Genomic DNA, 18342 nt, shown 5'->3' with positions numbered 1-18342 from the left:
GTCAGTGTGCTGGGGATGACTGTGCCGTGTGTCTGAGTGCGTGGCGATCGTGTGATGAAACAGAATACGTCTGATGCCGCGGCTTAACTTCCCCCTTGAAAATCTGATGCAATGTACTTTGAGAAATGAGGTCCTCATTTTGAAGTGTGCCACTTCCTTTGTGACTCGTGCCACTCATCAGTGTGGAAGTCAAGTGGAATGGGCTCAGCTACAGACTGGAGCTGGAGAGGCAGGGCCAGGGTCGGGCCAGGCCGGGCCATCTGGTAGCTGTGACGTGCAAAGACTGAGAGATAGACCTAGTGTAGATTTATTATTATAATCATCATCATCATCATCATTATTATTATTATTGTTTGTATTATTTCAGCTGATGTGTGTCAGTATCAGTAACGTAGCACTAATTAAAGGATATACATGAAGGGGTACTTACACTTGTTTTTGGATCAACATTAAGTAACTGTCATTGCAAATCAACACTTCCTGTAGATGTTTCACATTAAGAGAAAGGAAAGGGCCAGATATGATTTAAGCCATGGCAGGTTTTAAATCTGTCACTTATGGTGTCGAGTTTTTTGTGAATTTCCTGTAATTAAAAAAAAGGAAAAGTGGCACACTGGAAGTATTGGTGAATTAAAAATGTATTTCTGCTGTTGGACTGATGGAAATAGTGCTGCACAAATGTAAATCATGCTGAAAGACAAATGTAGTTTAGAATTGACAGCAGTTAAACAGGAAGTTTGACTAAATATGATCAAATATACCTTATAGTTCAGGAAAATTAGGCTTAAAGACATATTTCCAGTTCTACTGCTATTTGATATATTTCACCACTTCCCGACTTCTCTTCCTGTCATTTCACTAATATTACATTGTCATTCTGCAGGTGCATCATTGAGAATGACGGTTCAAAGCAACACAGTGAACCACTTCAAACCTGTCTGTCTAAACACAGTCGAAAAAACTGTTGACAGATTAATCTGTGATACGTGAATCAGCAGCATAGCTGTAGATGATTTATGATAACATCATTCTTTTGCTTGTATGTCTGCTGAACACTAAATCCAGACTTTCATTTTGTAGAAAAGCTGAAAAAAGTGACTTCCACTGCCAGCCTCAACACGTACTAAGGCTGAATATATTTCCAAGTAGAAGCACATCCAAACATAGTCAATCCATATGGTGTGAATGTGGAGCAGGGCCCAAAGCCCATACTTTGAGGTGACTCAGCAGTGCTGTAATGACTAAGGTTTGTGGAAGGCAAGATCTGTTCTCTGTCATGGACGGTTGAAAAAAAACAACCAACCATGCTCATTGTGAGTTTGGTCAGAAAACTATTTTTACAGACGTGTTTTCTGCGTCGGCCTCAGAAATTATAGTCCTGGCTGTAGCAGAAGCTCATAAAAAAAGCTATGCCTGGGTATCTTATGGCACAGCTGAGTGAACCACCTACTAAAGATATATGTTCATAAACCTCATGACACAAGACAAAACTCCCTGCATCAAATATTAACATTAAATCCAAAATTAGCATCTCATTGTAGCTTTTCTGAGACAAAGTGGAGCCGTCCATAATTGCTGATTTATAGGCTTAATTCTAACAGATTAGGCCTGAGTCATTGTTTGTCAGGTCATACTGTACATGACGTGACTCTAAACAGGGAAAGAATCATGGTGCTAACGCGTTCTGATGTGAATTCTCGTGTTTATTTTTCTGTTCTTGTTGATTCCTAGATATCTTTTGATTTATATTTTGTCCTTCCCTCTCCTTTGCGATAATAACTTCAAATCGAACCTCAGGGAGATGTCGTGGGCCACACCCTGCCAAATCCGGTTGACGCCCATGACTTCATGTGCTATGAGTCTTTAAAGTCTACAATCCTTTTCGATTTACACGGCGTAGCTATGAGGGATTTTCAAATGGTTTGTGCTTGTAGTGGCTGATTGAGCCATGGAGATCAAATCTGTGCTTCACACACACACACACACACACACACACACACACACACACTGATGCTGAAGCTGCCACTCCCTTACACACAATAACCTGCCCATAAGGCCCCGGGAGACCACACTGCTCATTTATTTCATTATTTGTGTTATTGTTGTTTATAAAAATGACTAGTGAACAGGGGGCGGTGACAGTCGGTAGACAGTAATGAATGACAGCAGTGAAGCATGATGTTTTGTTCTGTTGGCATTATTGAGACAGCGACACAAAAAGGGGCAGTGCGCCTTTAAGAGGTGCTCCCTTCGCTGGCAGTTGCCCAGTAACAATGCATCTGCAGTGCAGAGCATCGCCGCGTTCAGCGCCGACGACACTGTGAACACAAACCTTATTGTAAAAAATAGTCATGTAAAGTTCATTTACTGCTCAGCAAACATACGCAGTCCGTAGAGGATGACGCAAGACTTTATTAACAGTCTATAGGAAACAGGGACGTATTTGAATAAAATGACTCCTCATTTCTTGAATTATCCCCTAATCACGCAGTCATTTTTATAATGACAGCAGTGTCCGCTGCTTGGCTGCTGTCTCGCCTCATGCTCTACGACACACTACAGACCGAGCCCCCGCTTCGTTAGCAGGACGACTCATACCTGACACACTCAGAAAAGACGTTTTGTGTAAAGTTGTCGCCATACGAGGCAGCGGCGTGTACCAGGGGCACAGGCCGACGCCACAGACCGGGCATGGACTGGTAGTGTTGTAGCCGTGTGTCCGGATATGTCCGCTACCACAGGTGTTCCACATTATGACTGACACAGGCTTCACACAGTAAAACAGAATAACACAGAGAGGACAATGGCTAACGTCACAGGTCCGAAATGAACGAACGTTATTGCGTTATGGACTTGACGTACAGCAATGAGACCATTAATATGCCTGGTAATAAAAACAAAAAATGTTTCATTGCAACAGCAAAACGTTAAGTTACAAATAATATTCAGTTCACTTATCTGACGTTAAGTCTATTTCTTACCGGACATCTTTGATTCTTTGGCAGCAGAATTTTGTCCATCGGCAAACCCTTGCGACGATGATATCTGGGCGGACTGAGTCATTGGATCCATTTTTACTGTAGCTTCAGAACAACTGCACAAATGTCTGTCGTCTTAATTTAAATAGACTTATACTGTCCTTAAAAGGCGTATATGTCGTCTGACTTTCCTCAAATTTCCCCCAAGAGCGGGACTCGGATCCGCACCTTAACGCAACGTCCGAGCGGCACTGAGAGCTGAGCGGAGATGGAGGGAAACAAGGCGGACTATGGAGGAGGGGGAAAAAACATGTCGGCTTAAGGCGCGTTCAAGGGCTCTTCTTAGGCTCGTATATTTCGCACTCCAAACGACGTTCAAGTATAATGCCATAAAACCGTCAGATTATGCCGCCATGCGTTGAATTGTCCTCCGTGGTCGAGGTCTAGCTACTGTTGTATCGACTGATACACTGCTAAATTGATTTACTGCTGATACAGCTAAATTGGTTTTGTAATTTTGTTGTGAAGTTCAAAGGCACCATATGAATATTCGACAGCATTTGAAGGCAGCAGAATCTTCCTGAACACAGACACCATGTTATACCTGCTCTCAACAAAAGTGGCTTCATTTCGCATTTCGGCCATTAGCTGTTGTTTCTCTGCGAGCCGTGGATGTATTATTATTTGCGTAAAATTTACACAAAATATTTCACAATTTATTTTGGAGATAATGGTTGATTAAATTAATCAACGGGTGTGTTTTTGATCAATTTGTAACAAAACCATAATATACATAGCCCCAATAATACATCTGTTTTGAATAATGAATTAAATACGGTACAATTGTATACTGCTTCAAAGAGTGTGTTTTCACGGTAGCATGTTTTCCATTATGTAATGGTTACCTTTGTTCTATTTTGTTGCAATTCATCTCAAAAACGGCGTCGTGCTGCCCTCTATCGGGTTGTTTACGAATAACATGCGTTGAACTACATTTCCCAGCATTATATGAGAGGAAACCGTGTGGGCAAGCGTTTAAGATCTATATACACGGGGGATGGACCTTTCCACGTTCAAGTGCGCATGACAGCGACGTAGAGATCTGCGCCGTGACGCAAACGTAGAGGCTGGAGACACACTGCGAGTGGTTTTCGGGCAGAGTGAAGTGCGCGGCAAAAGAAGGGGACACAAACAAAAACATGTGGCTGAGGCTGTGAGAAAACAGGTACGCTCCCTCTCACACACGGCTCAAATCTGACGCTATTAAGAGCTCAGAGTGGATCAAAATTGCGGCATATTGTTGCGGTGTATTTGGCGGGAGTGTTCGGAGGTTAAGCGTTATCTAAAAGTGGTGAGTTGAGCTAACTAGTAGCTCGTTAGCTTGTTAGCCGCTCGTTACAACCGCCTTCATTCAGCCAGATGCTCCCGAGCTGCTCGCCACAGCGCCGCTCGCTTCATGGTTCGGGGTGTTTCTCTGACTTACTTTATCGCGCTTTAACTTAGTATTCATTCAGCAAGCTAACGCTGATAGCATGAATGGGTAGCTAACGTTTACTTAACTTAGTAAAGTTAGCTAGTTAGCCTACGTCTGCCAACCGGGCTAGCAGATGAATTCATCTAACCGGTTATTTCGGTGTGTACTGATAGACTCTGAGCATCTGTGATGCCGTGGAGACGTTTCGCCGGGTTAGCGGGAGTCACGGAGCTCGCAGAGCATCTTTTAGCAGCTCTGTGTTGAATGTACGTATGTAGCGATGGGAGTGCCCCGCCCACCAGAGCGCCATACAGCGGCTTCGGTGGAACCGGCGTTATGCAACGAGCCAAGCCGCCCAGCCGCGGTCAGTGTCCGGCTTAAATTTGTTCAGCGTGTCGCTGTCGTTAAAAAAACAACAACAACAAAAAACAGCGGAGAATTATTATTGCTGTTATTTTTAACGGAATATTTCTGAATGAATGAACGTTTGAATACGCTGACTCAAGCGCGGCAAAATGCGTGATACGCTTTCCTTATCTGGAGAGGACACTTGTGTAACATGTACACGGTTTAATATTCAGAACCTGTTTATTACATCTGCAAAAGATTTATAGTAAGTGAAGTAAACAAAAGAAAAAAAAAGTTTATTTATATTTTCTGCATTATGATTAATTGTTTTAAAGGGGAATTTTTATGCAAATCACATTTAAATTATAGGTTTGGTGGTATTTGACTAATAAACTTCATACAATCGATCTACTAACAAGTATTATGTGTGTACCCAAAGCCTGCTCTGTCCTGACTCACTTCCATGTTCACCACCCTCACCAGGGCGCTAAATGTGGAATAATCTGCCGCTGAAAGTAATCCCCAACGAATGCACCACTTACTCTTGTTTGAATAAAAAAACTACAGCAGAATACTCTCTTCTTAAAACTAAAACTATATTTGCAAGCTATTTCTAAAGATTTGCATCTTCAGTTAGAACCAATGAGCTTTGAGCAGAGAGTCACAGGCAGCGGAGAAAAGTCAGAAAGTATAGATTCATACTTTCTGCGATGTTCGTGTGTGATATCGATGTGGAGGTGAACTGACTGCTCTGTGACTTTTTGTTCTGCAGGCGAGGAGAGCATCTGAGTTGACCGACAGTGGACATCATGGGTTTGCATTCAGCCCAGAAGAAGCACTTTCCCCTGCGGGGGATCGATGGTGTTGTTCAGCTGTTCGATGCTGAGCTTCGCAAGCCTGAACCTGATCTAGCCCTTCTTTCCCTGGTCCTGGGTTTTGTCGAGCACTTCCTAGCTGTGAACCGAGTCATCCCCATAAATGTACCAGGGGTCCGGTTTGAACCTCTGGAGCCTGACTGTCCCAACTCCTGCTTCCCCACGGTGGAGCTGGGCATGATTTCTGCACTGTATGAGCGCTTCACGGCTCAGATCCGCGGGGCCGTGGATCTGTCCCAGTACCGGAGGACTGGTTCAGGGTCCAGCAGGGAGCTGGTGAAGAAAGTGTCAGATGTGATCTGGAACAGTCTAAGTCGTTCTTACTTCAAGGACCGGGCGCACATCCAGTCCCTCTTCAGTCTCATCACTGGTACGACTTCACAAGTATTACAGTAAAGATAATTATTCAGAATTGTTATGTCAACTCTGAATGAATGATGTCAAAATGATGGAAATAATTCTTTGCCTCTTTAAACCAGGTACCAAACTGGACAGCTCCGGTGTTGCTTTTGCTGTGGTAGCAGCCTGCCAGGTTCTAGGTCTGAAGGACGTCCACCTGGCACTGTCCGAGGACCACGCCTGGGTGATTTTTGGCAAAAATGGCGAGGAGACGGCTGAGGTCACCTGGCACGGAAAGGGCAACGAGGACCGACGAGGACAAACAGTCACTGCAGGAGTCAGTGAGAAGGTAAAAAACTCAAAAAACAATATCTGTTTAACCTTGCCATCAGACAGTTTGGTGCTACTTCATCTCAACTGTGTCGTATCGCACCCTATAGTTTAGGCAAACCTAAGCATTTAGTTTTGAACAGGCGGACTAACTGCTGTGAACCTGCCCTGTGTTTGTCAGAGTTGGCTCTATCTGAAGGGCTCCTACATGAAATGTGACAGAAACATGGAGGTCGCCTTCATGGTTTGTGCCATCAACCCCTCACTGGACCTTCACACCGACAGCTCTGAACTCCTGCAGCTACAACAGGTGAGCACCGTCACTCAGAATGTGCAATCGGTTGTTACACATCCGTTAAACACCACCCTAAACACACCACAGTTTTTCAGTTTCAGTGCAGATGTTGGAGGAAGCGGTGACCTAAATGTCAGAGAGCCAGTGTAAAGTGGAACAGTTTGACAGATGTACAGATATAAACAGAGAAATTCCCTTCATGTTTCTCTGACTTTCAGTGTGAGGCGTAAAATATTTTTTCTCTACACAAACGCCTCAAACCTGCTGTGATGTTTGGTAGTGATTGCTCTCTGTGGAATGAATCTGGACAGACTATCTCCTCTTTACTTTCAACCATGAAATCATCCACATCGGCACAGTTTGGAAAATGCCACTGCTAATCCCGACTGTTTTCTAGAGCAGCGACGTGCTCGTAATATTTCACTTGGAAAATTCAGATTTTAGTAATTATGTAAATGTCCTGAGGGTCGGTACAATCACAGAGTCCTGTCACCTCTCTGCTGCACTCCCCTTTCCCTGTTAACATAAATAATGTTTCCATTCACTTCACAGCAGAGTGGTTCATAGGACAGGACATGCCCTGATGGAAACATCATATTATTATATTATATTTAACTTGGGAATAAAAGTTTTCTAATTAATAAGTTTTTTAAATAAATTAAGTAAATAAAGAGCCTCTATTTGAGAATGAACATTAATTGTAAGGCCGCCTCTGTCAGCTTGCTGGAAACTTTCCATGACGTGGTTTATTGTCTTTGTTTGATGGTTTTTATGACGTGCCTGTGTTCCTCTCTTCCTCCCTCACTGAACAGAAACTCCTCTGGCTGCTGTATGACCGAGACGACCTGGACAGGTGAGAGTTTGTGTTAGTGAGAAATACAACCTCAATTTGAAGTTGGGACGCTGTGTAAAATGTGAATAAAAACAGAATGCAATTATTTGAAAATGTCACAAACCCATATTTTATTCCCAATAGAACATAAACAACATCATGTGTTGAAACTGAGACAGTTAACATTTCATGGAAAATATAAGCTCATTTTGAAACTGATGGCAGCAACACATCTAAAAAAAAAAGTTGGAACAGGGCGTTGGTCACCATTGTGTAGCATCTCTCTTCTTGAGGAGAGTGAGGAGACCAGTCGCTTTGTTCGTTTTAGGAGAGGACTGTTGTCCCATTCTTGTCTAATGCTGGATTCTAGCTGCTCAGCAGTCCTGGGCCTTTGTTGCAGGAATTTTCATTTTATGATATTTTCTTTAGGTGAAAGGTCTGACTGCAGGCAGATCAGTTCAGCATCGGGACTCTGAGATGGAGACATCTCAGAGGCTTTGTCTCTCTGAAATGCTCCTTTTATACCCAGTCATGTTCCTGACCTGTTGCCAATTAGCCTAATTAGTTGTCAAATGTTCCTCTAGTTGAGTTGTGCCATATTGTTTTAAAAAAAAAAAAATTTTAAATACTTTTTCTGAGATTTGCAAATGACTGCATTCTTTTTTTATTTAAATTTTAAACAGCGTCCCAACTTTTTGGAATCAGGCATGTAAATGTCTATGAAGGGCATGGTGTGTAAACTTGCTAATTTGCACATCCTCCTCTTGTTCTGTCCCATGTACCAGATATCCAATGGCCATGGGCACTCTGGCAGACCTTGAAGACCAGGATCCGATCCCAGGAAAGGAAAACCCTCTGAAAATCCACCTTAAGGTAAGTCTTTAGTTCCAGCAGCTCACACAGCACGATGTCTGGTAGGATGTAAAGAAATGTTTTAGTATGTTCTTCTATTTATATTGAACTATTTATTTTTAATCTGTTATTAGTGAATTGGTCATAATAAACACAGCATCACAACTGCACTTACCAAAATCTACCAGGAGGGGTCAGCTCGACTATTACTGCTTGTGTGTTTTCCACCAGCTTCCATGTATGAACAAGATGTCACTGTGCGTCTCTGCTTCTGAGTTGATGTTAACGTGCCTGTAGAGTTTCTGAGTGTGGTACAGATGTTTCTCAGATATTTTCACAGATCATGAGAATCTGATGTTTAATATGAAGTCTTTTTCTCGCTCTCTCTCTCAGGCTGTGAGTTCTGCTCAGAAGCACTACAACAACGAGCACATCTACCCCTACATGTACCTGGCTGGTTTCCACTACAGACACAGGAATGTGCGGGAGGCTCTGCGGGCGTGGGCCAAGGCCGCTCAGGTCATGCAGGAGTGAGTGAGCACCGCTTTCACACAGGCACCCTCACGATGTCGGTTAAAGTTTAGAAGGAATGAGTTTTCGTTATGTTTTCACACATGGAAAGGTGAGGTCATACTTTATTATGAGAAGATGACTACATCATCTTTTTAATATTTAAAGGTGAATAGAGTTCATGAGCCGTGAGTCACCACAACAGTAAGTCTATAAAATGGATTCATCCTCTTTAATTTAATTCTTTTTCAACGTGTTGTCGTAGTGTTTGTGTTTTAGATTTCACCATTCTGGTGTAAACAGAGTGAGGCTAACAGCAGTGTTAGCCTCAGGTGTTATTCCACCAGATGAACGTGAGGTGGCAGTATATGCACACAGATAGAGGGAGAGAGTAGGAGGGAGAGATGCATAGCAGCAATAATGAGATATGGAAGTATGACTGATAGTAGTGACTAGAGCAGCAGGCTCCACCACTCCCTGATATAGGCGTAGCGATGATCCACGAGAAAGCAGAAAAACTCTGAGGAAGAAGTTGAGTGAGTAACATGCTCTAAGGCGACATGAAGAAGAGAAGAGCTCGGTGCATAATGGGAAGTCCTCCAGCAGTAGGCCTATAGCAGCAGGACTAAGTTCAGACGGTTCAGGACTCACCTGAGCCAGCCCTAACTAGAAGCTGGTTCCAAGCTGGTTGAAGGCTCTTGCTCCCAATCTACTTTTGGAGACTATAGGAACTACAGGGAACCCAGCATCCTGAGAGCGCAGTGTTCTAGAGGGGTAGTAAGGTACTATGAGCTCACTACTCTGAGGTTCTCTGTGGGGGGTGTTCCTCCACCACAAAGAAGCCCAGTCCCTGTCAGTTTGAGAGGGTGTGGTGTTTGAGCCAGGAAGTGTCCGGCTCAGAATCCTGCATGTTCTTTCCTCCCCTTTAAACACACTGCTCAAGAGCTGCAGCTAAAAATACACAGCACTGACCCACCAGACACACATTCCCTCCCCATCTATCAGCTTCCTCTTCCTGCTCCCCCATTGTGTTTCAATTCCAGCTCGCCCTCTGCACAGAAAGAGAATGTGTGTGCTGCATAACGTACAAAGAATTCACTGTTATGAATACACTCAGTTCAATTCTGGACATGTCTGGCCTTCAATAATCAACATTTCATTCTGACTTCAGAATGTCAAAGTCTCCGTTAGTCTGGGCGCTCTGGAAATGACATCACCACTCCCACTGTAGGTTATATTTTGTCTTATTAACACTGCTTCTCTTCTCACCTGCTCTTGCAGCTATAACTATTTCAGAGAGGACGAGGAGATCTACAAAGAGTTCTTTGACATTGCAAACGATGTTATCCCCACTCTGCTGAAGGAGACAGCTGCTGCTGCAGAGAGTCCGGGGGAGGGAGGAGAGGGAGGAGAAGGAGCTGATAAAGTGAGTTCACCCTGTCACAGACGGCTGCGACACAGCCGATGAGACCAGGTTCAATATTCTGGAGAAACCTGGAATGAGAAGGTGTATGTTTTCATTTTTATAAGAATCCCTCCACCCTTTCTTCCGTCTTCCAGGAGCACCCAAAGCAGGCAGCTGCCCTCTCAGCACTCCAGGACTCAGACTGCTTCGCCCACCTGCTGCGCTTCTATGACGGCATCTGCAAATGGGAGGAGGGCAGTCCGACGCCGGTTCTTCATGTGGGCTGGGCCACCTACCTGGTCCAGTCTCTGAGCCGCTTTGAAGCTCAGGTGAGAGACCCAGAATAGCTCTGCCTTTGAACTTCACAGCCAATCCCAGCTCTGATGTGTGTGTTGATGCTTCATGTTGATGTGCGGTCTGATTTCACAGGTGCGTCAGAAGGTGTCCATCATCACCAAAGAGCCGGAGTCTCAGGATGATGACGACCAGTCCAGCGATGACCCCCGTGAGGGCCGCAGACGAGGCCCAAGGAGAGAGTCTAAGCTGGACGAGCAGAGCTCTCCTCCTCCACCTGTTGCCCCCACCTCTCCATCCACCCAGCCAGCAGCATCAGCAGCACCCGCAGCCCAGCCCAAGAAGGTGGGAGAGGGCCGCCGCCGCTCTTCCCAGGGCTTACGGGGCGGAGATGCTGAAGGAAAACCTAAGTCACCCAGCCCAGACTCTGCATCCTCACCCTCATCACAGCAGCAGGCGTCCCCCTCCCCTGCCGGCCCTGTGGTCGTCTTTCAGAGTGAGAAGATGAAGGGGATGAAGGAGCTGCTGTGTGCAGCCAAGGTGAACTCCAGCGCCATCAAGCTGCAGCTCACGGCCCAGTCGCAGGTCCAGATGAAGAGGCAGAAAAGCACACCAGCTGGGGATTACTCCATGTCGTTCATGAAGCGGCAGCGCAAGGCGCTCTAGACACGTTGACTGTAGTTGTTGAGACTCTGTAGGACATACTGTGAACAGTAACACGGACACCCGGTTAACCTCGCTTTTGTGTGTTTTTACCAGTGTTTTCATCCAGAGGACCCATTCAGTCAATATCCTCATCGTTCGGAGCAATATATTTGACTTGCACACTTGAGTTAGGCATCACATATCAAGATTCATTGAACTGAAGGAGTGAACATTTCATTCAGTTTTTATTTAATTTATCCAGAGAAGCAAAGTTTTTCTAGGTGACTCCCTGTTTGATACATTGTCAGCACTCACTCGTCTTCAGTTTGTGTATTAATTGGCAGCCAATTGCACACTGACTCTTGACTTCTCTTGAACTTAATGTGGATGTTTGAAGCCAAAGTAACGAGGATGACCAGAACACGACTCACAGATGTGTAAATATCAACTTGTACCATGAACTTGTCCATGACTGAAGCCTCGGAAGTGATTAATTTAGGATAGTTACTGTGTAACATTGTCCACTTCTGCTCTATCGACAGCTTCTTTCTTGCTAGCTCTATGTTGCCTTACTTTGCCTTTGTTCTTTTCTAAAGTAGGTGGCCTTTAGTGTTGAGAATAGCTGAACTAGGCCTATTTCTAATGATTAGAGAAGACCAGGAAGACCATGCACTGTTGAGACGGGGGCCACATTAGGTGGCCCTGCCACATCCTATTTGCTCGATGGTTTTTGTTCTTGTTTTTGTATCTGCAAGTAATAAAGACCTGTTGAAAATAGAATGTGATGTGGTCTGATGGTGTGTGTTAGATGTTCACAGGTGACTGAACTATAGGAGGCGGCACACTGTACAAAGTGTCCGTCTGAGCGGGGTGTTTAGACTTGCACTGCAGTGGGAGATGTGCCATGTTCTACATTCAGCAGGAACGCTGTGGTCCACCTCTCCAGAGCAGGAGGCCTACATTCCTGTTGATCCCACAGAGGCACACACAACCTGATAACAACAACAAGGAGGGAGAGAAGGAAGCAGAGTGTAACCAGAGCTGAGAGAAACCTGTCTGAAACTGACACTGTCATGTGACAGGTTCAGCAGTGAGCTCTGAGAAACAAAGAAACGTATCTAAATACTTATGAGTTAAAATATCCAACTTCTGAAATGCTTCAAGTCAGTTTTGAGTCAGCAAGTCAAAATAACATGAAAACTGATGCCCTGTATATATTAAGATCAATTCCATTTTATTCAAGTTATTGTCAATGTTGGCTTGATAAGTGAAAACTCTATTATAAGAAAACACATCAAATTATTTGATAATTATTTTTTTAATCTTAGTTATCGTCACTGTGTAGCTACATCTTAGTTTCATGTGATTTGCTAGCGCCAGAGACAGTTGAATAAATATTATAGAACACAAAATATCACAAAGTACTTCTTCATAAAACTATAAAATATATATACTATTATATATATATAGTGCTATACCAGGGGTCTTCAACCTTTTTCAGCCCTTGGACGAGAGAACAGAACAGGGACCCCCACATGCAATTTTTTTTTTAATGTGTCACATTTTAAGCCTGGCTTTTTTATTTACTTTATTCACCTTATTAACCTATTTAGTGCTGGGTTATTAGCCTATATGTGTTTATGATTGATAAAGCGTTCATGCATAATGGAATCTAAATAGTAATATTTTGTCAAAAGTAGCTTATTGTTGCAGTTTACTCAATATCATCAAGGTTGGATGCCCTGTAGAACCACTGCGGACCCCCTAGGGATCACGGACCCCTGGTTGAAGCCCCCTGTACTATACTACACTGCTCAAAAAAATGAAAGGAACACTTTTTAATCAGAGCATCAAGTCAGTTCAACTTCTGAGATACTGATCTGGTCAGGTAAGTAGTTGGGGGGATTATTTGTCATTTTCATCTGTTTTGGTGTTAATGAAATTAACAACAGGTACACTAGAGGGGCAACAATGAGACGACCCCCAAAACAGGAATGGTTTTACAGGTGGAGGCTGCTGACATGTTTTACCTGCTCATCTTTTCTGACCAATCTCTCATCAGTTTTGCATTTGGCTAGAGTCAGTACCGGTAGCATGGTGCAGTACCTGGACCCTACAGAGGTTGCACAGGTAGTCCAACTCCTCCAGGGTGGGACATCAATATGTGCCATTGCCAGAAGGTTTGCTGTGTCTCCCAGCACAGTCTCAAGAGCATGGAGGAGATTCCAGGAGATGGTTAGTTCATTTAGGAGACCTGGACAGGGCCGCAGAAGGTCCTTAACCCATCAGGAGGACCAGTATCTGCTCCTTTGTGCAAGGAGGAACAGGATGAGCACTGCCAGAGCCCTACAAAAGACCTACAGGAGGTTCAGAAACCGACTTCATGAGGGTGACCTGAGGGCCCGACGTCCTATACTGGACTCTGTGCTCACTGCCCGGCACCATGGAGCTCGACTGGCATTTGCCACAGAACACCACAATTGGCAGGTCCACCACTGGTGCTGTGTGATTTCACAGATGAGAGCAGGTTCAACCTGAGCACGTGATAGACATGAACAGGTCTGGAGACGCCGTGGAGAACGTTATGCTGCCTGCAACATCATTCAGCATGACCAGTTTGGTGGTGGGTCAGTGATGGTCTGGGGAGGCATATCCCTGGAAGGACGCACAGACCTCTGCAGGTTAGACAATGGAACCCTGACTGCTATTAGGTATCAGACGCTTATGCAGTGGGTCCTGGGTTCCTCCTGGTGCACGACAATGCCCAGCCTCATGTGGCGAGAGTATGCAGGCAGTTCCTGGAGGATGAAGGAATTGATACCATTGACTGGCCCCTAGGCTCGACTGACCTAAATCCAATAGAACATCTCTTGGACATTATGTTTCTGTCCATCCAATGCCGCCTGTTTGAACCTCAGACTGTCCAGGAGCTCAGTGATGCCCTGGTCCAGATCTGGGAGGAGATCCCCCAGGACACCATCCGTCGTCTCATTGGGAGCATGCCCTGACGTTGTCAGGCATGCATACAAGCACAAACTACTGAGTACCATTATGAGTTGCTACAAAGACATTTTGCCAAAATAGACTAGTCTGCCACATCATTTTTTCGCTTTGATTGTGGGGATGTCTTTGAATTCAGCCCTCCGTAGGCTGATAGTTTTCATTTCCATTAATGATGTGGCATTCTTTTGTTCTTAACACATTACCCAGTCCATATCAGGAAAAATATCCAGTGTGATTTCAAAGTGTTCCTTTAATTTTTTTGAGCAGTGTATAATAGTCAATATTATGAGACAATATGTCAAATGATTAGATTTTTTTTAATCTTCCTGTTATCTTCACCGTGTAGCTCCATCTCAGTTATGTGTTAGGATGCTAATATTTTCTGATTAGCACCAGAGACGGATGATAAAATATAAAACAGAATATCACAGAGTACTTCTTTATGTGATACTAAGTCAACATGATGAGACAATGCGTAAAATGATGTGACTTTTATTCTTACAGTTATCTTTAGCATGTAGTTTATTATTTAACAGTAAAAATGATGACATGTTAAATCTGTATTATTATTATGAGATTATTCAAAATGATTATAGATTTTTTTATAAGCATATTTTTATTTTTTAAACTTAAAACATATTTTTCTTTTTTCCCCTTGAATGTTTTGAAGAAGATTTGCACAACAACAGCACACATTTGTAACAGCACACAGTGCTGCTGACTGCATTTTTTACAGTGTGCAGTGTGTCTGCGCATGCGTGATCTGACTCCAGCTCCGCTCGGGACCGCTCGCTCGCACACAGACGCTCGCGGTGTGTCAGTGTGTGTCCGTGCTGTCAGTGAGCAGCGCTCGCCTGATCGAAACGCCAGCAATTAGTCAGCTCCAATTAGTTCCTTCATTAAGCACACACACACACACAGAGTGTGTTCATCTGCGCTGCTGCTGCTTTCTCCTCCGACAACGACAGCTGGGATGTGTGAGTAGAAAGCCCGCCAGGCTCCCCTGCAGCACCCAGAGGTGTCTCCAAACATGGACAGGATAGGGGTGTCATTCCTGGACCCTCTGGATGACTACGAGCTCATTCACAGGATCGGGTGCGGCACCTATGGAGATGTGTTCAAGGTGAGTGAGAACATTTCCTCGTGTTTGCACCGCAACACACACTGAACACAGCCTGCCTGCATCAGGACATTTTAGTTCATGAACAAAAGCTTCTCTCACTGCACACACACACACACACACACACACACACACACACACACACTGCAGGGTATTTCACTTCCTGCCATCAAGGTGAAACTGTGTGTATTTGGAGAAGTGTGTGTCTTGAGGCGGCTGAGGCATCCAGAGGTCTGATCTGGTGTGTGTGAGGGTTCATCTGCATGTTAACATGATGTTAGAACATGTGAGGGGATCTCTGGGAAATTGTGTGATTTTATGTGAATGCTATGTGTGTGTATGTGTATGTGTGTGTGTGTGTGTGTGTGTGTGTGTGTGCCTGCATTAGATTAATCATTGAACCCTGCAGGAAACACAGCAGTGTGTTTTACAGAGCACAGCACCATCAGCCTGTTGCATCCACCGTGCCACAGCTTCATGATGTCACAATGGTGGACAATATGTACCAAACGTAGTGTTACTTTCTATTCTAATATAAACATATATCAGAATTTATCTTATTTCCTGGAAAATGAGCAGACTGTTTGTGACCTGACCAGACCTGCAATGATTAGTGGGCTCATAGAGGAACTATTTTAATATTCCATCAATCTTTTCTGTTAATTTAGAGCAAAATTGCCAAATATTATCCACATCCAGCTTCTGAAATGTGAGGACAGGCTGGACAAAACAATCAAAGTGAAGGTTAACATCAACTCTACGACTCATCGGTGCCCTGAGAAGATAAATGATCAGATGAATCACTACTGGATGAGTTACTGAGTTAGTTGTAGGTCTATATCTGACAAATCAAGTTGCTGGATGTTAAAAGGTTCAGTATCACGGTGATGCTCGACGATCACATGATGTGTCTTCAGTCTTTTCGGTTTGATTCGAGCGTCAGGATGCAAACATCCTGTACTGTTAACCCGCCCCGGTGCCTTGTGCATCCTGCAGGCACAAGCACAAGAATTTGTATTGTTTCTTTTTTTAACTCCCCCACCCCCCTCCCGTCCCGCCAGAAACACAGTGGACTCCTGATCATTCAGACCTTTCAGTGTCCCTCCTGCTGCTTGTTATGTGGCTGGATTCCTCACAGGTTCGACCTGTTTCACAGCCTGTTTGTGTTTTTTTCCCCCACCTGATCTCTCACTGTGGAAAAGGAAGTGATGCGTCTTCATTTGGTTCGCTTTCGTGACAGGTGAGGTCAAACTGAGCGTGTTCATGTTCAATCAGTGCAGCAGCAGCTCCTCGACCTGCTCTGTGAAAACGAACACAGTGAGTTAATAAAACCTCCAGGACAGCTTCAGAGTGTGGAAGTCTCCTGGAGGGATGAGCAGCAGACTGTGAAGGTCACAGCATATGATTCACATATTTCCAGCTTTCTTGTGAAAATATTCCGAGCCCTTCTGTCCTGCATGGAAACATCTCCACATTTCAGTAAAGCTGACTGAAATGATCACATTTTCTGCTCTATTGTCTTTAAGATTTATTTTTGACTTTTCATCTCTGTCTGTTGTTTCTTAAATCCAAAACTCAGATCATATTTCTGTATTATAGATTATTTCCCATGTGGTGTTGGCAGCATCTATTTACAGTAAATCTCGCCCTCTTTAACTGAGCTCCACTGATTTGTTTTCAGGGTGTTTTCAGGTGTATCTGAATTACAAGCCTGGAGGGAGCTGTGTTAGAGTTAGAGTGCAGTCAGAAAGACGAGCGCTTACAGACGTCTGAAGCTGCTGCTCATTTCTGCTGCATGCAGCTAATGTAGCACATCCAAGTCACAAACTGTGGTTGAGTGCATTGTGGGTAATGTAGGAAACTTGATTTTGTGGATTTATAGTTACAGATTATTATTATTATTATTATTATTATTATTATTATTATTATTATTATTATTATTTATTATTATCTCCTCATAAAAGCAAGCACATCCAGCGGATACACAGCAACATTAGCATGATTTAGAGCCATGTCTATATTCGCCCGAACAATACTAAGTCCAATATCCACCCTCCTTTTAGCTCCTTTTTGGTCTCCACCAGCTCCTGTCTCTTTAGCTGCTAAATGTTTCACTGTGTTCACCAGCTAGTCACTAACACCCTATTATCGTGACAGTACTTTGGTCCATTCATACTCCACCAGGACTGACTGAAGGACAGAAGCAGAGCATTTTGTCCACCAGACTTCGCAGCACTTCTGGTGGAATCATAACCTATGATGAACGTCCGCTATGAGCCCTAGCAGCCGTGGCTCAGCTGTGCCTGGTGGGTCTCAGGGGCTAACTGTGTGTCTGCCTGCTGCTGTGCAGGTCGTGTACAGGAAGTTCATCAGAGCATTTTCTCTGAAAACAGCTGCTGCCGCTGGAAATCAAGTTGTGAAATCAAGCTGAACCAAAAACAGTAGATGTCAGTGGTCAAAGCAAAACAAAGAGCTGAAAGACACTAAAACGCCTCAGATCTTAGGTCTGATCTGAGCTCTACCAACACTGATGACAAACATGAGCAACATTTAGCTGAAGTTTGTAACACACTGTAACATTTGGACAGATTGCAGCCTGTGTATGTGTCTGCTGTGAATGGACAAACAATAGCACATTATGACTCCTACTGCTGCTGCCGGCAGAGCTGCAACTGCACGAGTCAAGGGTGAAACTTGTGGACATGTGACTGAGTGGGCTTTGAATGGACTCTCCGTTACACAGCTTTTATTCAGAGGACACTCAGCACAGAGCCTGTGTGTGTGTGTGTGTGTGTGTGTGTGTGTGTGTGTGTGTGTGTGTGTCCCTCGTATTAATCTTGATCCATGTCAGAGCAGCCTCAGTCAGTCCAGATGGAGAGTGTTTCTGTCCTCATGTGGTCTGATGATGTCAGGGCAGCACAAAGGGAAGATGAATGTCCAGAAATAGATAGAAAATAATAACAGTCATACACTACAGGAACTCTTTGAGGCCACTTTAGTGAATTACAGTTTTATCAGACATAAACATTGCCATTGTCTTGT

General features: G+C 44.1%; 3 protein-coding genes across 6 annotated transcripts in view; 2 read left to right on the top strand and 1 right to left on the bottom strand.

Annotated features, from left to right (window-relative positions):
• Positions 1-3315, bottom strand: part of rtn3 (reticulon 3) — a 34201-nt gene extending 30886 nt beyond the window's left edge. The window contains exon 1 of one of the 3 annotated variants that reach the window (XM_019273526.2): positions 2982-3315. In XM_019273526.2, the coding sequence (XP_019129071.2) occupies positions 2982-3072 (91 nt within the window). In that variant the 5' untranslated portion in view covers positions 3073-3315. The remainder of the gene's footprint in view (positions 1-2981) is intronic. The other 2 variants (XM_019273527.2, XM_019273528.2) reach the window with 2 other exon arrangements.
• A 685-nt stretch (positions 3316-4000) lies between these two features.
• men1 (multiple endocrine neoplasia I) lies at positions 4001-11932 on the top strand. Its single transcript, XM_010746466.3, has 10 exons — positions 4001-4203; positions 5573-6045; positions 6155-6363; positions 6526-6654; positions 7452-7492; positions 8257-8344; positions 8717-8853; positions 10115-10259; positions 10394-10567; positions 10668-11932. The coding sequence occupies exons 2-10, from the start codon at positions 5610-5612 to the stop codon at positions 11196-11198; spliced, it is 1890 nt and encodes a 629-aa protein (XP_010744768.3). The 5' UTR covers positions 4001-4203; positions 5573-5609; the 3' UTR covers positions 11199-11932.
• Positions 11933-14943: 3011 nt separating this feature from the next.
• map4k2 (mitogen-activated protein kinase kinase kinase kinase 2) overlaps positions 14944-18342 on the top strand; it is a 47162-nt gene continuing 43763 nt past the window's right edge. The window contains exon 1 of one of the 2 annotated variants that reach the window (XM_019273530.2): positions 14944-15303. In XM_019273530.2, coding sequence (XP_019129075.2) covers positions 15211-15303 — 93 coding nt within the window. In that variant the 5' untranslated portion in view covers positions 14944-15210. The remainder of the gene's footprint in view (positions 15304-18342) is intronic. The other variant, XM_019273532.2, reaches the window with a different exon arrangement.

This window comes from Larimichthys crocea, chromosome XI (assembly GCF_000972845.2).
Source record: "Larimichthys crocea isolate SSNF chromosome XI, L_crocea_2.0, whole genome shotgun sequence".
NCBI lineage: Eukaryota > Metazoa > Chordata > Actinopteri > Sciaenidae > Larimichthys > Larimichthys crocea.
Note: the sequence above shows the minus strand (reverse complement) of the source record. Positions and strands in the feature narration are given on the sequence as shown.

Excerpts from the sequence above, each read along its gene's own strand:
- men1 (XM_010746466.3), top strand. The coding sequence starts at position 5,610 with ATGGGTTTGCATTCAGCCCAGAAGAAGCACTTTCCCCTGCGGGGGATC. Across the intron at positions 6,655-7,451 it reads AACTCCTGCAGCTACAACAG|AAACTCCTCTGGCTGCTGTA; the intron begins GTGAGCACCGTC and ends CTCACTGAACAG. Across the intron at positions 10,568-10,667 it reads TGAGCCGCTTTGAAGCTCAG|GTGCGTCAGAAGGTGTCCAT; the intron begins GTGAGAGACCCA and ends CTGATTTCACAG.